The sequence below is a fragment of the Falco peregrinus genome, chromosome 12 (assembly GCF_023634155.1).
Source record: "Falco peregrinus isolate bFalPer1 chromosome 12, bFalPer1.pri, whole genome shotgun sequence".
Classification (NCBI taxonomy): domain Eukaryota; kingdom Metazoa; phylum Chordata; class Aves; order Falconiformes; family Falconidae; genus Falco; species Falco peregrinus.
This window is the reverse complement of record NC_073732.1, coordinates 15,127,924-15,146,501: the sequence shown is the minus strand read 5'-3', so window position 1 is coordinate 15,146,501 and position 18,578 is coordinate 15,127,924. Positions and strand designations below refer to the sequence as shown.

General features: G+C 46.8%; 1 protein-coding gene across 2 annotated transcripts in view; it reads right to left on the bottom strand.

Annotated features, from left to right (window-relative positions):
• Positions 1-1,380: 1,380 nt before the first annotated feature.
• The window catches only part of LOC101911460 (D-beta-hydroxybutyrate dehydrogenase, mitochondrial-like), an 18,333-nt gene continuing 1,135 nt past the window's right edge, over positions 1,381-18,578 (bottom strand). Inside the window, exons 2-5 of one of the 2 annotated variants that reach the window (XM_055817048.1) lie at positions 15,678-15,788; positions 9,153-9,294; positions 5,358-5,510; positions 1,381-3,663 (exon numbers count right to left, since the gene is read on the bottom strand). In XM_055817048.1, coding sequence (XP_055673023.1) covers positions 3,182-3,663; positions 5,358-5,510; positions 9,153-9,294; positions 15,678-15,788 — 888 coding nt within the window. In that variant the 3' untranslated portion in view covers positions 1,381-3,181. Of the gene's footprint in view, positions 3,664-5,357; positions 5,511-9,152; positions 9,295-10,580; positions 10,771-15,677; positions 15,789-18,578 lie in introns of those variants that run through there. The other variant, XM_027787295.2, reaches the window with a different exon arrangement.

The window sequence follows — 18,578 nt, the reverse complement described above, 5'->3', positions numbered from 1 at the left end:
TCCTTTTGCTGCTAGTGGAAGTTTCATGTTGGGGCTAAACCAGGAACCACAGGTAACATGAGGTCTGGGGGACACACTGAGACTTGCCACTGGTTTGGGACTTGATTTTTTGGTCAAGACAGAAAGAACCTGAAGAGATCTGGAGTATTCAGACTCACAGTGCTTGTCCCAAGGGGCCCCAGGAGGCCTCTCGCTGTGTTCAGCTGAACCAGAGCAAACATGACAAGCAGAAGACCACCTCTTGGTTTCCAGTGTCATCATAAAGAACTATGATCTAAAAGGGAGAACAGAAGCACTTTACAAAGGCTAAAGGGTGCACCAAGGAGCTGGACCATTGCTGTCTTCCAAAGCATTGTGAGAAACGTGCAAAAAAGTAGGATGTGCCACAGTCTCAGAAGCTGGCCCTTGGGGGAAAAAAAAAGCCTCAGGCACCTTTGGCAGTCCAGCTCCTCCTAGGATACCACAGCAGCAACGAGCATGGATTCCCAGGGGTTTTCACGGAACTTCCATCTCCTTCATCCTCTGGCTTTGAAGCTCAGACAAATGGAATTGAGATTTCTTCTCTCCGTTACTCACCAACAAGACAATGATCATGCCTGCATTAATGCAACAGTATGGTGCAAAACAAGGGTCTGGCTGCCTCAGAAAACAGAGTTCAGAACCAAGTTTCCACTGGACACTGAACAGCTGCTGGAAGCTCAAGATGGGAAAGGGACCTGCTCGGTCACCTTAGCTTTGCTTGGCTGGCTCAGAGTTCACACGATCATCTACACTGTACCAAAAACACTTGATACTTTCTCTTCCTGCACCACCGCTCTGCTCCTCTTTCCCCCAGCATCCACCCAGAGCTCCACACCCAGGCAGAGACCAGAGCAGGCACTGACAGCTCACCTGAGCGCTTCTCAGGGGGCAGAGGAAGGGGCTGGGGCTCACAGGCTGTGAAATCCTAACCCTGACTTGGCCACAAGGTCCTTGCGTGGCCTTTGACACTTCTTGGCTCCCAAGTCTCCCTTCTGTCTGTGAGAAGGGCTAATCCTTATTACCAGGCAGCTGTAGCACTTGGATGAGTTACATGCAGAGAGCACTGAGGCGATGAATAATATGCAGCACCACTCTCTCAATGCTGTCATTTGAGGGACACCACGTAAAATACAAACACCGATGGGGTGTGTGTTTGCAGAGAGGCCTCTCCAGCTGCCTTCTGCTGATGAAATAGGTCATGCCGCCTGTTCTGCTCCAGGCAGTTCTCACAGAGCCCCCACAGTACCACTACCTGCTGAACCACCACCCTCCTTAATTACCGAGTCCAATTAAATCCCAACCTCGGATTCAAAAAAGGTGGGAAAACCAATGTAGAAATGAGCACCAGAGACACAGACATGTGCTTTACAAATCTGTTTATTTTACTCTCTGTGCAAATCAGAGCTATTTAACATTACTCACATTTCACAGTGCAGGGAGCAGAAGTGATTACAACACTGCTTAAGCTGCTGTTCAGCGGGATCGTTCTGGGTCCTGGATCCCAGGCAATCTCCACGTGCCAACGATCTGGAATAGATAAAGAACTGCACAGCCAGCATTTCCCCGAGTTATTACTTGTAATACAAGCTACCTCCACAGCACCTCCAAGGGAAGCCTGCTTTCCTCCTCAGGCATCACAGCATTCACAGCTGCATGCAGACTCCAAGCATTTACAGCCAGCAGTATATAAAAAGTCTATGGCACAGTTTCCAAGTCAGAGCTAGCAGAGACAGATGAGGAAAGAGCAAACGGTAAGTTCTTTTCATAGCCACTTAATTTCACACAGGACAAAACAGAACCAAGCTGGTCCCTAGAGTAAGAGGGTAAGGTCCCAGCCAGGCCAGCAGCACCCAGGCTGTTCCACCAGCGGTCACCACTGGGACAGAGGGAACAGGGCATGAAGCCAGGCAGCCCCAGCACTTGGAAAAATAATTGAAATCCTGTATCTGGCCAATAGGAGATACCCTTGGGGGTACTGCGCAAAAGTAGCTCATACCAGTTATCAGGAGGTTCTCTGAGGAGAAAATCACGTACAACATGGAAATTTCATTGCAAAATATTAGGAAAAAAAAAAAAAAAAAAAAGAAACGTGTCACTTAAAGCACCCTTCCAGAGCTCAGTCAGGCCACACTGGCTACATAGAGTCCTGTCACTGTTCAAGTGCAGAGAGGATGAAACCAAGAAACTGATGTGGGAAAGCAAGAGCAGCTCCCTCTCCAGCAAGAGGAAGCCTAGCATGGGGCAGTGACCTGAGGGAAGCAGGGGGTGGCTGAACAGTGTCGGTACCACAGCTGAGTAGTTCAGGCACCCGGTACCTAAGGTAGCAGTTTGAGCAGCCAAATTTGTTTGCTACATCAGATTTAACCCTGTTCCACAAAGTTTATCAACAGTGGGTGGAGAGAGGCTGCAAGTCCTAGCATTCACAGGGACTGACAGAGGGAAAGCTCATACCTCACTCGTTATTAGGAGGGCTTTTCCCTGCCCAGCCTGTCTACACTTACTGGCTCTGGCACCTCTTGGCCACAGTGCTGGGAGGGAAGAACCTGTCTTTGCAGTGATCTGACACCCCCAGCTAGGTAATGAGGCTGTTTAGAGGCACTGTTGCTGTTTTCCTGGAGGGAGCAGTCACAGTGCAGCACAGCTTCCTAGCAGTATCATGGAAACAACGGAAGGCTGTGACTGACCCATTTTCAATCAATTGGAAAACTCTGCTTTTGTCTCCCACTTCGGTTTATCCCTTCGAGACACCTCATAGAAACAACTTTGCTCTGCTATTAGCAGCCTGTCCTTGTAAGGAAAAGCAGGAGCCCATTAATGAACCACATTTATCACTGGGAGAACTCTGCTGACCTAATTACACTAGCCACATATTTGACCCATTATGTTAACCTTCCTCTGCCTCCTTCACAATTAAAAGGAAAACACCTTTCCTCTTTAATCAGGACAGCAGGGAATACAAAGAGCAAGAATTAGGGGAAAAAAAAAAAAAAAAGCCATGCTGTTCTCAGCATCCCACAACACTAGACTTGAAGCCATAACCTGAAGTGAAAGCACATGCATCTACAGGGGAGATGCATCAGCAACGGGTGCAGAACAGCCCTAAGCCAGCTCTAACCTGTGCACACCTACGAGCACTGGAAGGATGCTGAAGGACAGCCATTTACAGGGTGGCTCCGGGGATGTAAAGCCAGTCAGCAATGGCGGTGGGCAGGTGAGTCATGACTTGCAGCCTCACCCACCAGTAGGTCTCCATGGGATTGTAACAGTTGTTTGGGCACGGAGAAGTAAGTGCATCGGTGATGTCATTCAAGACCAGAGACATGTCCTTCAGGCCACTGTTAACGAAGGACTTCATCAGGGCCACGTGATGAGTGAAATACTCCCACCCGTAGTCCTCCTGCACAGTGTGGCTGGCTCCGCTCCACAGTGCCTCAGCCTGTTTATCGATGCTGTCTGCCGTCAGGATGCCTGTAGCTGCCACGAAGTTACTGGGCTCAATGAGGATGACTCTGACACCCCAGCGGTACATCTCCTGCCGGAGGCAGTCCGAGAAGGCTGCCACCCCAAACTTGGAAACGCAATAGCAGGAGCGGGATGGACTCGCCATCCGTCCCAACATGCTTGTGATATTCACCACACGGCCTAGAGAGAAAAGAGCAGGGAGAGATGATGGGCTGCCAAAGAAGCAGGCAGAATATCCCAGTAAAAAGGTGCTTCGTTGGATGATGCTGATTTCTAAAATCTGAATCTTGAAGAGGCATCTAAATCCCTTGTCAAGGAGCCCTTCTCTCCTGACTCAAGCAAGGCTAGCACCTGCTCTGACCTCCTGCATGGATGATACACATGCCTGCCTCTGTATTAAAAAGGGTTTACAAAGCATACAAGACATTTTCCTCCTAATTTCTAAGCAGGGAACTACCCAGACCTTCCGAGGCTACTAGCTGTGTGCTCTCACATCAGTGTGCCCACTCCTGCGTCTTGCTACAGAAGCGTTCACATTCCTGGCTAGCAGTGTTACAAGCTGGAAAGCACACAACACAATGTGATGCCACAGAAGCGTTCTGGTTCTTCCTGTAAGTATGACAGCTCACCCGCAGCCACTCTGCCCAACACAGCTACACGCCTCTAAACCTGAGCCGGAAGGCAGAGAACCAGTAGAGGTTTCTCTGAACCTGCAGCATGAGCAGCAGAGCCTGCTCATCCAGCTGGCCAGCCAGGAGTACCTAGAGAACTACTTGCCTGGGACAAATGGAGAGACCTAACATGCTGCTGTCTATGGGGCGGCAAAGAGCAATTGTCCTAACTCCCACCAGCAGCCCATGCCAGCCTGATTGCAGAGTTGTGGCAGCTGTGTTAGATCACGCACTGCCTAGGGGCAGCAACAGCAACGGTCACTCCTCCGCGGGTGGCTCTGTCCTTCCTCAAGACAAGATGTGTGCAATTATGGTTTCAGATGCAAACAGGCTCTTGAAATCTCACCAGCTATTTTTACAGAGAGGATTTTCACAGCCGTGGAGCATGACACTCTTCTGCAGCTTGAAATTTTAGCTGAGAAACAAGTGGGCGGCTCTGCTCTCTCATTCCAGACCTAAATGCAACCTGGAAGAGCTGTGAGAACCACCTGCTGACCTGATGGGTAAGCTACCTTTTGCAGTGAGACAGGGCTTATTTAGTGGTACTTCCTTCCCGGAAACAGTATCTGAGCAACCTTCTCAACATAACCCTTTTTGTCCTCACAGAACACACAGCTGTGCCAGCATTCTCCCACACGTGTTAAATAAAGCAGCTCTTCAGAGTTCTGCTCATACATATCTTTTTTTTTTTTTTTTAATATAAACCAGAGACTTTTGCTAATACTGTTGTCTTGTAAGATATCTAAAATGGCTGTTACTGACTGTCATTTAATCCACCACTACCACTTTGCAATCACCTGTGAATTACATCACATGAAGGAAAAGATTCAGTTACCCAAACGTAAGCATTTGGTGGACTCTGCGGGCCAGGATTATCTTGTCTGGCCTCCAGTCAGTTTTTCTAAAGGTGGCCTGGAGTCCTGTGTTGTATCTGCCAGCACTGCCAAAGGTCTCTGATACCCTGAGATATTTAAGACAGCACCTGCTGTGTAGGTGCCTGGACTGCTCCAAGAGTGTCCTATACTACCAAATAATTACACAGCATGTTGAACACTGCTGTCTAGTTTGCCTGCATGCCCTAGACACCCTCCTTGGACTGCACAGGCATTCCTTCTAGCACAGACTGAGTCCCGATTTTTAGCTGCATCGCTTTGCTCTGCTGCAAAAGCTCTCTCTGAGTCTTGCCACGCTGCCCAGCATTACCTTTAGCTCTACGAATGAGGGGCAGGAAGGCCTTTGTCACTCTCACAGTGCCCCACAGGTTGATCTCTGCCACCTTCTTGTAGTTGTCTAAACTTGCAAATTCCACCTCTCCAAAGGTCGAGACACCAGCGTTGTTCACCAGACCCCACAGACCTGCCAACAAACACGTGGTTAAAAAGCAGAACAAGGAAGAGTGCTGCAGAGAAGAAGCTTTCCCTGTTGTTCAAAGTAACCCAAGTGCCTGACAAAGAACTGAGACCTTTTGTAGAAAAAAAAGTTGTAGAGAAAAACCCAGCAAGGAGATGAAATACGCTCTTGGTATACCAGGAGTGAAGCCAGTGAGGCCTGTTTGGAACATCAGGGAGTGATGCAACCAAGCACTGACTCCCTGAATGTCTCTTCTAAGGTCAAATGCTGTCCTGGGGCTTTGTATGGCTGGATCTGGCTGACCCTCTTTTATGCCTTCTGTCGGTCCCAGGTTTGTCTTCACTCCCTGACTTTATGATGGCTTTTACAGTTTGGAGGGGGATGGACTTTCCCTCAATTAAAAAAAAAAAAAATAGAAGGAAGGGAAACAAATATCTTGGATTTCTAAACCCCTTCACAACTCTGACTCACTGTTTTGGAGACTGGATGGTTTGATCTACAACTTCATGGCCCAGTTAACAGCTGCTGCATTTTAGTCCAGGTACTGGGTTTCCCTCAATCCTAACTATAGCAGAAGATGGCAAACTGACAAGCAACCCTTAAAATTACTAGAAATTAAAAATGTGCATGCAGTCCTGTGACAATTAAATTGACTGCACTTACCGAGAGCTTCTGCACTGAGCCCTTTACATCCTTACATGTCCAAGACTTAGCAACTCACTGAGGACTTGACCCTTCAAAGTGACTACTGCAGGAGTCCCAGTGGCAAACATCTGTAGGACTGAGTCCATACTTGGTGAATTTGTTGAAGCGCAGGACTATGCAGCCATAAACTGCAGGAGGAACAAACAGAAGAGCTGGAACAAGATAACAGAGTTGCTCCTCATTAGATGTCCTGCCATACACCATGGCCCAATAAATACAATTGGAATTTATCCTCCTGGTGCATTTAAAAACACCAACATGCCCTTGCTAGACTGACTTTCTACCTCACACTGGCCCTACTAACCCTGCCCCATTCCCAGCTAAGTTTGTTTTCCCTGGAGGCTGCTGACCAGCCAGGTATAACAGATCAGAGAAGGTCACGTCCTGCCCAGAAAGAAAAGTGCATTAACCACTCTGTCATGGTCTGTCCCAGAATGGATTTACCTATTACAGCTGCCAGAATTCCTGCACCTCCCAGCGCTCACATGGTGATCCTGGCACTCCTTTTGCCCAGCAAACCGGTCTTTGACAGACAATGATGGATATTGCTCCAGTCCACTGGCCTGCAGCTCCGTCCTTCTCAACAAGGACCCTTTCCCAATCCCCACCAGGCCACAACAGCCCCAGGGGCTATCTGTGATAACAGCGAAATCATGGCCTCCAGCAAAAGCCAAGAAAACATCTTGCTCACCTATTCTTACTTCTGGTTTTTTTAAATTCAAGTTTCTAAATGCTGCAGTCAAGTAGTTCTGCTCCTGCTCTGCCCAAGATCCCCTGCCTGTGGCTGCTACACTTACTGAAGCTGCCAGCTTTAATGGGTCAAGAAAACTGAAAATTCACACTCATCTGGCAGCCAAGTACAGCGTATCAGCCTGAACAGGGTCCTCTGCACTGCTGCAAAGCAGGCTGTAATCACTAGCAGGAGGACCTGATGGTGTAATTTCAACAGTAACATGAAGCTATACAGAGCAAATTTGACAGGGGTTTACCAAAGACCACAAAAGACTTCAACTGTCAGTCCCAAACTGACCCCTGCAGAGTATTTCTGATTCTAAGTTTCTGTACAATGATTTCCCATTTCTTGGGTTACAAAGATTCAGGGACATTCACAAAAGCATTCACAATTGTTCATTCTTGGAATTTCATTGCCCACAGATCAGGTCACATTTCATACAGAACAAAGCGCTGATAGGTACCCGGTCACAGCACTGTTTGCTGGACAGCGGTGTGTTTATTGAGCAGAGTCTTATCACTATTATTTCTTTAGTGTAAACAATATGGTGGGAATGGTGTAAGATAGAAAACAAACAGGGGCACTCCTATCAGAATGAGTTTAGCCTTATGTACACAGCACAGGGAAGAGAGGTATCAATGTACAGCACAAGAACAAGAATGTTCTGCACTAGCTCCCCTGGTGCCACACTCTGTGCAACAAGCACCTCCACGCAAGGCACCTCAGTCTCAATAGTCTATCGAGCGCTATTTATTGGCAAGCCCCAAACCTCGGTCAGTGATGGGCCTAAAAAGAAGCCTTTGCTGCTTTGCACACTGTGCAAACAACTACAGGATAAGGTTCTCAAGAGCAGGAGGAACCAGTCCAACTTGCTGATCAAGGATGCAAGACTTCTCTGTCCCTGCTACACACATGGTTTTGCAAACACTGCTGCATTTATAGGCACAACAGAGCTGCTCCCTTACAAGCTTTCACTCAGTGGGAAATGGCTCCGTGGCAGCGCTGCTGTTGCTGGGCTCTTCAGGAAAAGCTTGAGAAGCTGTGCAGTGTGTGACGAGGGCTGCGTGATTATGTAGGAAGAAAAATCACGCAGAGAGAACATGTGTGGGATCAAAGCTTGTACGTTACTCGGTTACATTTCATATGCTTGTTTTAGAAAGAAGGGTGTGCTCATGTAATTTGCATGAAGATTAGAGCTATTATTGTTTACTAGCTTTATACTTGCCATATATGGCAGGTATTTATACTGCCCATGGCAGTTTCATCCAAGCCTCAGGAGAAGCAACCACCCTCCAGCCACAGGACCCTTAAAAGCCCTGGAGCCACAGATGTGAAACCTCAGTCCGCCCTTAGCCTGTGTCTACAGCTGCTGTCCAGCTTGCAGCTTGCACAGAGGCTGCAGAGGAACCTATGCAGGCCAAGAGGCTTCACAACCTCACCACATGGGAAGAGGTTAGGTGGTGTCACACCAGGTTCTGACTATGAACTCAAATCTCACTGCCAAACCACTTCCAAGAAGGAAAAAGGCACACAAAGCGTTGGACTTACATTTAAGGTGGCGTGTGGATTAAGGTGGTCTATGACAAGCCCACCTTGGATCCTGCCTCACATCACCTCTGGGATGTTGTATGGCAAACTGAAAGCATGGACTGACCTGGCTGAAGAACAATCCAAGTCTGGGGGCAGGCCAGTTTTGTGCTCCAGCTCAGCACTCAGTTACACAAACAGGTTGTACCAGCACAGCAGAGGGGACAGCAGTAAGCAGCCAGGGCCTGTCACCTCATCACTAGCAGGGTCACTAGAGAAAGGTCTGTGTGAGCCAGAATGCAGCAGCAGCACCAGGGAAGGACCAGGCTCTGGCCATCCTGTGCCCTTCACAGATAGTCAAGGAGGAAGAGACAGGCTCTTGAACACTTACTGCCACTCACCAGGTTTTACGGGATGTAGAATTACAGCCTAATCCTCCAGCCAGTCTTGGGCTCTTTCCATGTGGCTGCCACATCAACGTCGAGACAACTCTCCTCACCAACATGTGTTCAGCACTGCCTGACTGCCAGCCACACACTGTCACAGGCCTCCAGGCTTGTTAACCTTCTTTTGGTGGCGCAGGGAGGGAATGACCTGGCCAGTGCATGGCCAGCTCTGTAGGAAGGATGCTCTGAGCACAGCAAAGAGCCAGCTGTGCTGGAAATACAAAGATCCCTATGTACCTTCCTCTGGCTCCTTCAGGGTCCTCTTCACAAAATCCACAGCCTGAGCCACCTCCTGGTCACTGCACACATCCATCTGTAGCACTTTCATGCGATCTGACTTCATGTTCTTCAGCTCCCTGGCTCCATCTCCATTCTTATCCTGTTCATGAGAAAAAAAAGATGTCCTGCTAAGACAGACAAGGAGCAGTTACGCAGCTTGGGGCCAGGCTTGTTCACATGGACAAGAAGCAGAAGCTACTGAAATGGCACACAGTGGTGTAAACTCAGTGCACAAATAAGTACACGAGCCACATGAACCAGCGTGCAAGTCACAGCCATCTTCATCTTCTCTCCAGCACAGCCCCTACGTCTGCATCCGTGACCCATTGCTCCAAAGGGCCACAAAGCCCCTGCTGTTAGCTCCTTGCATGATGGGTTTCACATCCTTAACACTACGAAATACTGTGCCAGCCTGGGATAACCGTGGGTGACTCTCCACCACCTCAGTCTCCATGCTCTGCAAGTAACATAGCAAACACTTGCACAGAAATCAGAGTCAGATTTTCTAGGCTTAAAAGCAAAAGGCTAATTAGGCACTGTCCTTCTGTCATCCCAAAATACTGCCTGGCTTCTAATGAAATAGTATTGTCAGACCACTTTGAAAACAAGACAGCAGGGACACCTTTGGCATGCCTAACAGCAAAGAGTCTGATGCTACAGGATACAGCAGGAAACATTTACAGCTGAACTATATCATAATACTACTTTGCTCTTACTACACAGCGGAACAGGATGCACAGAAATTCATGCACAGTGGACATCTGCCACACAACAACAAGATTACAGACATAAGGCATGAAAGGAGGAGATTCTGGCTGAGGAGGTAAGAACAAGTCTTCCCCACTCCCCCCACATGACCGGCTCTGCTTTCCTTTCTATGCTTTTCCTTTCTTTCCTCTTCCCCCTGCCCCTGCTGCTCTATCATCAGAGATTCTGTTACTATTGTGGGATTTTTTTTGTTTAGTCAAACATAAACACACTTCAAATTCCAAATTTTACCTGGTCACCTCCAGAAAGGATTGCTGCCTAAGCCTTACAGCCTTGCTCAGGTGGTATATAACAAATAGAAGTGAAAAAAGCACAGATTAGCCACGCAGTCCACAGCAGGCTCAAGATTTAATTCACCAAACTACTCCCTGAACCACAGGCTCTGCCTCATTAGGGAGGAAGAAGTTATGAATTGGTGAGTCACCATGCCTGGCTGCCACTCTTCCTTTAGCACTTGACACCAACTCCCCCAGCACAAGGGCAAACAAGGCAAGCAACGCTCCCACAGTCACCTGCTCAGCTGCCTCTGCAGCCAAGCTGACGTAAAAAACTTATAACCACTTAGTTCTTCCATGCTTATCTCAGGCTATTTAATAAATATAGTATACAGCGTCTCACCTCCACCTTCAGTCCAGTAAACAATGACATGTAATGAAGGAAAAGAGTTGAAATACCCATCGTTGCTTTGAGTAAAACAGGGTAGCTCTCTTGAAAAAAATCAATATATAGTTACACTGGCGTTACAACAACAGTAGGAATGAGATGCTGAAATCATTTCACAACTGACTTATTTCCAGGTATCAGAAAAACAGCAAATAGAGACTTGAAGCTTTTCTAACGCACACCAAACACGGTGACATGCCGTGTCCAGCCCCCTTATCTAGCCATGAAAAAAATCTCTGGAAGTGGCATTACAAGAAGTTAATAACATAGTCCCCAAAATATTATATTCCCTTTGAGACAGGTAAGGGTTGTGTGATGCCTCGCCATATTTCTGGAAGATGCTCTTGCATCTCACCAAGTTATACAAAGCAACTTGCAGCTACTTAACAGTGAATAAAGTGGAGCTAATTCAGCTTGTAATGAGAGAGATTCACTGTATCTTTACAGAAGCAAAAAACTTAACTGTATACATATCAATTGTCATTTCAGAGCACTGAAAACACCTTTCTCTACATGTATTTTTATCTTCCATAATCCTTAAAAAGTAAACAAGAAATATTTCCACTGTTTTTAGAAACAAAGTCATAGACCAGCAACTTAAAAATCCAGCATAAGTGGTTTGTATTAACCATCTTGAAATTAATTTTCCCGTATCACCAATACAACTCAATCTGCAAAGTTACCTTGCCAGCCACAATATATTCACTGTTGACATAACATTGATTTTGGAAGACTGACTTCAACACACAGTATCAATTGGAACCACTTTTCAGAGTTGCAGCCACCACCTCAGCCACCACTTAACGGTAAAACAAACTGCTTAACTCTCATATCCAGAAAACCTCTTTACAAATGAAGCACCCATGTACCTTCATGGAAAGAAGTGAACATCATCTTATGCTCTGTGGGCTTCAGGGGCTGTAAGCACGTTCCCTGTTCGGACAGCCGCACGGCACTTCCCCCTTGGTTTTTAAACAGTAGATTTGCCAGGTGGGAAAATATCTGGAGCGGCTCCCACGGAAGCAGCCAGGCTGTCCTCCCTGGGGTGGTTTTCATGGCCTTGGGACTCATCAGCAGGAGCCACACAGCAGCACGAGCCAAGGGGGGGGGGCTGGCAGCAGTGACTCAACTGCTCCTGCAAAACCTCTCTCTCCTCCCTTTGCTGTCACTTTTTTTCCAGCTGATTTTTGTCCTCTTAGAGGATCTCCCAGCTTCCCCTTCCCGGTTCCCTCAAGAGCTGAAAGCTGCCCTGCTCCAGCCCAGCGGGTTGCCCAAGCACTCTCCAGAGAGGCCTTTGGTGGGACTGGGCTGTTTCCTGCCAGATATCTCGCTTCCCCCAGTTATCCTGCCCTCGCAGCCCTGCACGGCTCTGGTTGCCCACCCCACCCCCTGCCTGGCCGGGGCTGCCCCTGGGTGGGGAGGCAGACAGACACACAAGCCCTCTCCGCCCAGCCAGAGCCTTGCTCCAGCGTTCAGCTGCCTCCTCTTCCCCTCACTCTTCGCTCCCCTGCTCTGGGACAGAGGATCCCAACGAAGCTGGTGCTGAGCAGGCAGACCACAGAGGGGCTTGTTAGCGGATAGTCCTGAAACAGACCAAGCTGTGGCTTTTTCTCAGTGAAGCTTGTAGGATTCAGGATTAGGTCCTGGCAAGCACTTGGGCACTTGCAGCGGGATGTCAGCGGGAATCAGGAAGCCATGAGCACAATGCTGAACAGCCGTGGATCCAGTCTGCCTGCTCCATCTGTGTCAGTTCCACCACACCCTGCTGCTGCCTATGCACCCGCTCCCTCCCCGCACTTCCTGAGCAGAACACCTCATACTGGTCGTTACTGGATTCCACCTAACTGATTTCAGACTCCACCCGATACATCAGGATCATTCTGAACCCTATTCCCCAAAGGGCCTGCAATCTTCCCTGCTTGGCACCGTGCCCATTTCTTTCCAAGTGAACTCCCTATTCCAGGGGGCACTTCCACGAAAGTCTCCCTGGGATTTAACAGCAGTGACAGGCTTAGAGAGTAAGTTTGCTCATGAGACTTATCATGAGGGCCTGCGTCAAAACCCTTACTCAGGATGCATTTATTACTTCCCCTTTAACCACTCTGCTGCTTGGCCAGAATGACACAGCACAGCCTGTTCCCAGAGAAGTTAAGACAGACAGCGTGTATCACACCAAGATCTAGATACCTGTAAAATTGACAAATCGGCATGTTGCAATCTCATCTAGTGCACCAAAGGTGAGCTGCCTTCCAGAGGTCTGTCTCCTTTGGGAAACAAGTACAGTATCTGCCCTCTTCCCGCCTGCTGGAAATCCCCTGTCCTCCAGGTGCTCCTGAAAGTATCACCCATGGGGCAGAAATGACAACGGCTCATCCTTTAAATACTTTTCAGTACATTTTGTCAGGCTTGGTGAATGTGAACACACCCATTTATGTAAACGTTCCCTGTTCTTTCCCTTTTCTTGCCTGCAGTCCTCATGAAAACTGCTGGCAGTAGGCATCTGAAAACAACTTATTCATTTTTTCAGTAAGATCAATGAAAATAAGACAATGACCATTTCAACTTTTTCTGTACTTTCTACTTTTTGGGTTATTTTGTAATCAATTCCTGTGTGGTTTTCCATCTTATCCCTAATATATTAAACTGAAACCTTCTCTGTGAACTCACTTGTCCTTGCTAAACTAAATCCCTTTTGCACTTGATCCTCTCCAGTTCTAGCCCAGTATTCTTGTTATTCTGTAACTTTATTTTTGACTGTCTGATCATTAAAAAGCTCTTGATACACCTGACAGTGTACCACCACATATTTAATACAAGAGTGTTCTGTGGCAGTTAGTACATCAGGGATCCTTTAATTCCCTGTATAAAAGCATACAAGTAAGTGATGATAGACTAACTACGTGTTAACTAATAGCCTGGCATCTGCTCTACAACTGTCCCCATACCTGCTCTGACCCTGCAGCCCTCACTTCTCTCATGACAGGGGAAGTTTCCTTGCATTTGTCATGCACAGTTAGATGCACAATGCCAGTTACCACAGGGTAGCTGCATCCTTAGCCCCACCACACGTGCGCTCCTTCACTTACCAGCAATAATCACTAATATACTCATACCTTGTTCTTCACAAGTGATCTGACCTAACAGCTCCCCTGCCTTCACTGATGGATCCAAAGGGAGGAAACATCATCTTTTTCTGTAGTCACTACATGCTTCCTTTTCTTAGAGTAGTCAGCTCTAGATCTAGAACCATTTTCATCCCACGCGCATTCTACCATTAGGTTTTCAGTAAGCTCCTGCTCATCAAATTTTAAATCACTAGGCTATTATCTCCCTCAACCATGTAAAATACAAGGCTGTTAAATGAGGATGCTGGCTCTCCCAAGAACCGTAGAAAGCATGTGGCTGTTATATTTTTGCAACACCTATCCAGGTAACTGTGTTACCACCAGACCCTGTCTTTCAGATGTACCTAACAGCAGAAATGACAACACTAATAACCTGCCAGGGAAGCAGGGGGAAGCCACAAGTGAAACCCTGGGGCTATGAGTCCAGGTCTCCTGAAAATTTATTAACACATAGAACAAGAAAAATCACATGCTCCCACTCTCTACCCCTTCAGGGTCAAGTGCTCAGTCACTTGCAGAAAGTCACCGGCCGATCAACTATGATTGCTGATGCATTTTCCACTTCCACACAAAACAGGTATGGAACCACAAGAATTTTGGCTGAGTAAGAATTTGCCAGGCCAGATCAGAGGACAGGTGACCAAGAAGCAGTATTTTTTATTCCATCAATAAAACAGGAGCATTTAGGTTTTTTATGTGGCTTCAAATGAAGCCTGGCCCTCTCTGCTCTGCACTAGTATTCTGCCTTCTGAACAGCTCTCTCAGACCGCCCTATCTCCCCTCTCCTTTCTGTTTCCTACACCTGCTGCTCTGCAAAGTGAGTGCATGACTTGCTATCACCACAGAGACAGGCATCCCAAAGCAGCGTATGACATGATTATTGAAGGATTTACAGACCCTCCACATGGAAATTTCCAAACAGTGGCAATTTTCCAGCAGGACTCTTTTGTTCTCAAGTTACACAATGTGTCAGCTGATAATAACTTTCTCTTCTGGTGTGGTGGAAGAACGTAACCTCCGCTGAGATCACACAGGCAACAAGGGCCACCTTTTTCATTTGTTCTCACCCTCCACACTACTCAAGAATCTGTTGTCATCACTCCTTGAGCATCTGTGCTGAAATGGCCACCTTCAAGTGGAGAAGAAGTGAGTATGAACTGATTTTGAACAATTCGGGTCAGAAATTACATGAACTTTGACTATCATAACAGCAAAAAAGCATAGTAAGTGTAAAACCCGAGCTGAGATGGAAGTGAAGCTGCCCGAGTTATAAAAAAGACTGGGATGATGGGTCTGCAACCCCTTCTGATACAGTGTACCTAAAGTGATCTCTTACAACAAGTGATACCATCTGCCAAACACAGGTGACAGAGGATGAGACCTACAGACACCAGAAAGGTATGAGAAATTTGTTTATTCAGCTATCCAGAAACCGAATAGCTCCTACAGAAGCTATAGAAGCACAGTTAGAAGACATTTTGGAAACAGAACCTGAACAAGGCAGGGGAATCAACTTGGAGAGATGAGTTTGAGAAGAGCATCCTCAAAGGAAAGTTACAGAACAAACAACAGCAACAGAGATGCCAGGGAACACAGAAAGCCATAGTTCCATTGCAATCTTGGACTATCATATTTATTGAGTGTGCTGCCATATTGTTGAAAGGCTTCCAGCAGTAAATAGTGCCCTACTGTGCAAGCCACTGGACAGCCACGCAGCTGACAGACAACCCCTGCCCTAAAGAGCTCAAAATTACAGGAATGGCAAGATGCAACAGGCAGATGAAGCAATGGAAGATGTAACAATCCCTGCCCACTGCATTTCTCTCAGGTCTTGGACAAGGGTACAGTGGCTGCAGATGAAGATGCTTTCACTTGAGAAGCATTTTTCTCCTATCAGAGAAGAATTTTGATCAATATTACTACTCACCATGAGCAAGCATCCAGCAAAAACAGTAAATCCCTTCGCATGAAGCTGTTTTGCCAAAGCATGTCCAAAACCTTTGTCGCAACCTGTTACGAGCACCGCCTTCCCTTCAGCCTGTGTGGGGAAAGACAGAAATATGGTTATCATCAGATATTGCAATGCTGCAAGCACCACCAGCAACATAGCACAGGAGCAGCTTGCAGCCCTGCAGCCAGGGCCACCCAGTGTTTAGGAGATACAATTCCAGCTGCAAGTCACAGCGGCCACGTACCTAGCTGCACACTAACCTGGCCACAGCCTAAACCCAGCAATTTCAGCGGAGCTTCTGCTGGGTCAACCAGTGTAAGTAAACAAGGCGGCAAGATTCCTGCCTAGAAACACAACCAGCTCCCAGCTAGTGTGAAACTAAATTTATTCAGTTGCTGCTCTGCAGCTATTTGTGTTGCCTTGATACCTGGAGTAGAACAGTAACTTTCTTTCAAGTATCAGCGACCAAAGCAGAACAGAAACATTTCAGAAGAAGTTAGTGATTTACCAGCTCATAGGCATTGTAAGAGCAGCATAAAAAACATCCAAATGATAGTATGTCACTTGCTTGAACTGTACAGCAGCTCCTTTAACTGCAGAGTGACTACTGTGCTCCCCACCTACTCCCACTCCATGCAGTACTTTCCATGCTGTATTTTAGCATGTGGGAATGTGACTACAGGTTAGGGTTTCCTTCTGAAACACTGCAGTCTTAACAGGAACAATTTATCAAATCCTACAGTTCTGTCCTACATTATTGTTATATTTTGACTGATGGATAAATTCAGAGAAAAGATTTGACACTCCATCTGGTATGACGCAATGGGCTTATGATAGATCTGAAAACAGAATCACAAATCCTGAAGAGAAGCCTGTAGCAAAACATTGCCCATTCACCCTCTTTTCTTTGTTTGAAAGCCATCTCCTCACCACAGCTGTGAAGCAATGAACTCCTAATGCTTCACCCAACTAGCAGGCACTCAGCTGCAGTGCTACACATTGCTCCAAACCCAAACCACATCCATAAGGCAATAATATGATATGGTAATAAAGATCCAGAGAACGCAATAAGGAAGTGAGATCACTTCCACCTCTGTGGAGGTGTCTGCAATATACCCTGTTACTATATTAAAGACAGCTGGAATATGAACACCTGTATTTTATTCTACTTACATAGGAATTGCACTGGCTCATTCAGCCACTTTTTCAGACATAAATGGGGCAATCACCAGTGTTCTCTGATCTCATTTTGCTGACATTCATGGTAGTGAAGTAGCAATAAGGAATAATTGCAGGGTGATAGCAATCAGAGAATTACTGCACAAACTCAAGATGAGCCTAAGCAGAGAGCAATATACAAATAAGCTACACCCTATCCTATAACTCGTATTGAGTTTATTGCTTTCAAAGGGGAATCATGATCTGAAGTTGAAATGAGAACTGATCAAAAGTCTATCTTACAATCACCCACATTAACACCAGTTCCTTCACTCAAATTGCACCCAGCTACAGGGTAGCTCTGGTAAGGCTCTGAAGGTAGCTACAGCTAGACAAAACATGAGCAAGAATTAAATATACAATGCTCAATCCTAATTTAATTTACAACAATACAACTCCCAGAGAGATAACGATCAAGTCAGATCACAGAATTTGCCAAGGTTACCTCCCACAATAATTCAGCAAGCTAGCCCACAGAAAAGAAAGGATTTGACTTTTTTCTCTGCCTCCCCTCCCTAGACCCTTTGCCTCTGAATCCTGGAGACAAAGAACTTCCCAAAAGAGCAGAAGCTGTGCAGGAAATAAGGAGCTGCAATCAATTCCAAAATCCAACCTTCAACCATCATTAGCTCCTTCATCAGCTGATCTGATAAGGACAGAGCTCAGCTGCCAGAAAAAAAAAGCAATTTGCTGGGCTGCGTTAATGTGTGCATCTAGTTTTAGCTCTCAACAGCTGTTTTGTTTTCTCTGGTTAAAAGAAAAAAACAGAAACAACAAATCAGACCACCAAGATGTAGACAGTAAGGAGGAGGTTTACAAATCCTCTCAGCTGTCTATAATAGGGAGAAAAGTGAGGAACAACTTACAATGTAAGAAAGTTCCTGTGATTATTTGTTAATTATTTGCCATTATCCTAATTTCTGTAACAAAACATGTGATTACAGCAGCATGGTTCATAATAGACTGAGGCCCCAGCAGCACTAATGAACATTTAAAGACCCCAGGGGTGTAACAGATCTTACATCTGTAGCTTCCCCTTTGTGCCATGCCTGATGGGCAGACAGCTCCCAGGGATGAGAGCAGGAAGGCAACCCCATGCCCAGCCAAAAAGATCCTATGCCCCAAAAAACTCTGAACATGGAAAACCCCAGTCACCCTTATAGTTTGAATGTCCCCAGATAAGGCCTAATGGGTCTCGTTCCCAGAGTTTGATAAGGTCAGTCTGCAGCTCACCATTGGATACAGTGCTGAGACAGGCGGCGAGGACTAGCTATCACCTCTCTAGCAGGCATCACAGTGCCCGTAATCAGCATTCTGAGGAACTTCAGGTGCCAACGGTCACACAGTGCTCTCAGGAAATACTGCACAGGAGACGGCACTCGTGTACAGTGCTGCCAGGGCACCCGGGACCTGCGAAGACTGCAGAATAACTTCTTGTACTGGAGGTGCTGCTGTGGCATCTGGGCAGGGCAGCGCTGCCTGTATCCTCACTGTGTGACCCACAGCACCGTAACACACGCTTCACAGCTTAGCCCCAGCGAGGCAGCTGGATTTTAACCTGCTGCCAGCTCAGCTGCACAAGCCTCACTAGCTTTTTCTACTAGGATATGATTGCTTTATCAAATAGCAGAACTTATTTTACTCATGCAGGTGATCTAT